The sequence below is a fragment of the Colias eurytheme genome, chromosome 11, assembly GCF_061535395.1.
Source record: "Colias eurytheme isolate Ceu_HAF_F1 chromosome 11, ilColEury1 Martin Lab GWU primary, whole genome shotgun sequence".
In the NCBI taxonomy this organism is placed as follows: domain Eukaryota; kingdom Metazoa; phylum Arthropoda; class Insecta; order Lepidoptera; family Pieridae; genus Colias; species Colias eurytheme.
In genome coordinates, this window is record NC_142990.1 from 11995493 (window position 1) to 11999560 (window position 4068).

The window sequence follows — 4068 nt, forward strand, 5'->3', positions numbered from 1 at the left end:
AAATTTTGTTTTGTTGTCTCTTTTATTGGTTATAGAGAGGAAACATCATTCATTCTTATTGGGACTAGGACTATAAACGAACCAGATGAGATTAAAAAAAAATGAAACGGGGTAGAAATAAAGCTCGAATTTTAGTCTGAGATTCGATATTTAAATAAAAGTTCTATTGATTTTCAAAATATAAAAACAAAACAAACAATAAAGAGAATATCTAAGAGTTTTCAATGTTTTTACAATATGATCGTTTCTAATTTCCGTTTCGTTTTGAAATTGATTCGGAAATGAATTTCCTGCGTGTGTTGTAAAATAATACCCACATCGAATGAAAAGATTTGTTTAATTACATATTGTGCGTGAAGGACAGGTGGGATTTCTATAAATAATATTTTATTTCATTCCCTTTTTAAAAGACTTCAAAATTGAGGTTCAAATTCGAGGTTATAGTTTTATTTTGTATTCAGGTTACGTCATGACTCCTTAATTTATAAAAATATTTTGAAGTTTAGATTTTACAAACTACTAGCGGTCCGCCCCGGCTTTGTACCTACATATTTACATTTTCTCACCATAACCATCTTCGTACTTCAAGGAATACTATAAAAAAAGATTTAAAGAAATAGGTTCAGCCGTTCTCGAGTTATGCGCTTACCAACATATTTTGCGATTCCTCTTTTATTTTATACAAGAAGATAAGAAAGTTTATGTGTAGGTTTTTCAATTATTTGTAAGTACATAAATTGTAGCATGTAGAATCTTATATGTCCAATTATTGTGATCGAAATTTTAAATGTAGTTTTACTGTTATTGTTAAAGATCTGTCATTCTTTTATCAAACTCAGTGACTGTAAGTCATTGTTAACATCATACGAAATAATAATACAAACGCACAAAGAGAAACGTGTCCAAAATCAGAAGCAAATACAGTTCCAACAAAATAGGCCATAACGAATTTCCAAACCAAACATTAGAGTAACGTGAGTCAACGGGTGCCCCTATTTTAACCAACCGTTTAATTGAACCTTCACCCCTATTACCAAGACTTAAGAGCTATTTTCGCACAATTTCATAATGGGTTGAGTACAATGCGTTTGCGCAGGGGTGCATTCACAACTTTTCGCTCTTTAACGACCATTGTTCGTATTTGATTTATATTCATGGCTCTTGTATTATGGAGCAAATCAAGTGTAAGTTCGCTTTTGATTTCATTAATGTCAGTTTGAATCTATCGTTAACTGCAACTGCTCTACCATAAGTTATAGGTGACGGATAGTCCAATTAATGGACCTATAGAATCTGCAATCTTATTAAATTAGGTTTACTGGTCCTAAAAGTATACCTAAAGGAACAATTAAACATCTCTCATAGCTACTGTATTTATATACTGAAACTAGCGGTCCGCCCCGGCTTCGCCTGTGGTACATATTTACGTTTTCTCTACATAAAAACCATCCTCGTACTTCAAGGAATATAATAAAAAAAGAATTATCGAAATCGGTTCAGCCGTTCTCGAGTTATGCGCTTACCAACACATTTTGTGATTCATTTTTATATTATAGAGATTGATCAGAGAGTTCTTTCTTCTTTTAAAATCAATTCAACTTTTTAATTTTACAATACGAACTAACACATTACAATTAAAATATGTATATTATAGGATAGATAGTGGTAAATAAAATACAAAAATATTTATAAAAATAGAATGTATATTTCACTTTAAAATGACTAGATACTTTGATCTCTTTAAATCTAATTACAGTCTTTATTGTCGTTCATAAGAATAAACTGTACAATCTTTGGATAAAATTAATTTACAAAATATACGTTTGTACTATATGACTAGGCAAATTAAACAATAATTATATTATACATTTCAAAATAATTCTTAAATTTTAGCGTTCACAACTCTTTGGTTCCTATAAAAATCCCTATAATATCTTTGGTCGTCGTACAAATTCGTTTGAGGAAAATTCGTTTCGTTACAATAGTTGTATCTTTGATTGTAGCCGTAAGTTTGATTGTAATTACTATAATTATTTGAAAAAGCTTCATTGTTTACGTACTTCCCATTTTTAGCAGCGCTTTCAAATGCATTTTTGAAGAGCTCATAATTTTTTTCGTTAAAGTATTCCTTTGTTTCTGTCTGAGCACCATCATAGTTGTTATTATAACAATTATAAAATGTTTGTGGTCGCTGATTAAAATAGTTTTGTTGTGTTAAATCGTCTCCATAGCTTGATGGATTTGTGAAGAAGCCACTTCCTGTAGTGGACGTAATGCAATTACCACCTTTATTGTTTACTGATACGGTAACATTTCCAACGTTTATCAAAACCCCTTCAGATGTTTGTAGAAAATTTGATCCATTCGGAAAAGGTTTACTGAAACCTTGAAATTCTCTGTAGCTTCCATCTCCTTTGTCTTCAGTCTTATTAGGTAACATGAATATTTCTCGAAAAGCGTCTTTGTTTATTTTATCTCCAGGTGTAGAGTATGTTTGTAACATGTCGCAGTTGGTATTGTATCCTTCAGGTGCTTGGCCAGAGTTTATATTATCTAAAGCGTCTAGTGTTTGACTCAATGCGAAAATATAGTTGTGAGCAAACCGTAATGTCTCTATCTTCGTTAATTTTGTATCTTCTGGGAAGGTTGGTAAGACACAACGTAGTCTATCTAATGCTTCATTTAACATATGCATCCTATTTCTTTCTCTATCATTCGCTTTGATTCTCCTATTTCTTTTGATCCGCATAATTTGTGTAGGACTTTTGGATCTGGATACTCTGTTCTTTCCATTCGCGTATTTCCTTTTCGGTTTGTTAGGATCTTTGGGTTTTTTGTCTTTAGCCTTTATAGGTGTTGATGTGTTATTGATTGGTTGGAAATTTTCGAATGCCTTCATATCTTCAACTTCAGCGGGTTGTTGAAATGGGTATTCAAATTCTTCTGGGAATAGCCTTCGTCGTACACTACTGTCTTTTGTTGGTGTGAGCGATATTCCAAGGTCCATTGAATCATTTTTCTTTGGTGTGTTATTTGAAGAAGCAAAGGAGTCAGCGTAGGACCTATCGAAGCCGGAGTCGTTGCTGCAGATGCTGTCGTTGAAGTCACAGAATTCGTCGAAACTTGTGCCGAACATCGTTGCTGAGATCTGTAACAAAAGAAACAATATTTAGAATTTATAATTGGTCAAACATGTAATTGTATATTCTACAGGACTATTTACTAAATCGTTACTACCGAATATGTTTTACTAACTTGTGATTTATTAGTTAGTTATCATTAAAATAATTTCGTTAACATGAATATCAATTAAAGTGATTTTCTGATTACATTAAAATATTCTAGTCTGGCTTCTAGTATTTTAGTTCAATATGCATGCATGTATGTGTGGCTCACTTTTGACCCTTGATTCCAATCTACATCGCGTGACAAACTGACAAATACGTTATGGAAAGTCAGTTGAACTTTATCGCTTCCGATTTCCGGTGCGTGATTTCCGGCAAGGGTGCTTTAAAAGTTAATTGTTCACTTTATACAACCGCTAAAGGTAATTTAATTTTTAACTTCTATATGAATGTTTAAATAAATTCAAAATCATAGATTAATTTGTTTCGACATTGCAAGCAGTGTCGGATACATACTACCTAAACAGACAGAGTTTTAAATCTATTGATTATCAACGAACCCGAATTCAATGGATCAATTATTATTGATTTTATCTGTGGCCTTGTAATGGACGGCATCATGTCTAATATTTTATATTAACTAGCAAACCTGGCGAACTCCGTTTCGCCACCTGAGACACCTTTTCTTTGCTATAAACCTCACGGAGCCCAATACCTTTCCAACGAATGCAAAACCATGGAAATCGGTTCGTGCGTTCTGGAGTTATAGCGTCAGGAAGGAAAACCCGACTTATTTTTATATAGTAGATTACAGTATAGTTTCGTTTCTTCCACGAGTGAATTTTCATCGTGTGTCGCCATATCATGTCTATGTCTAAATATATCTACACCTAAATAATTATGTACTATATTCTATAGCCTATAGGTATAGGTACCTAAATAA

General features: G+C 32.6%; 1 protein-coding gene across 1 annotated transcript; it reads right to left on the reverse strand.

Annotated features, from left to right (window-relative positions):
• Positions 1-1741: 1741 nt before the first annotated feature.
• Positions 1742-3140, reverse strand: tap (Basic helix-loop-helix neural transcription factor tap). Its single transcript, XM_090107433.1, has one exon. The coding sequence runs from the start codon at positions 3134-3136 to the stop codon at positions 1883-1885; it is 1254 nt and encodes a 417-aa protein (XP_089963559.1). The 5' UTR covers positions 3137-3140; the 3' UTR covers positions 1742-1882.
• Between the last annotated feature and the right edge of the window lie 928 nt (positions 3141-4068).

Coding starts and splice junctions, on each gene's coding strand:
- tap (XM_090107433.1), bottom strand. CDS start 3,136: ATGTTCGGCACAAGTTTCGACGAATTCTGTGACTTCAACGACAGCATC.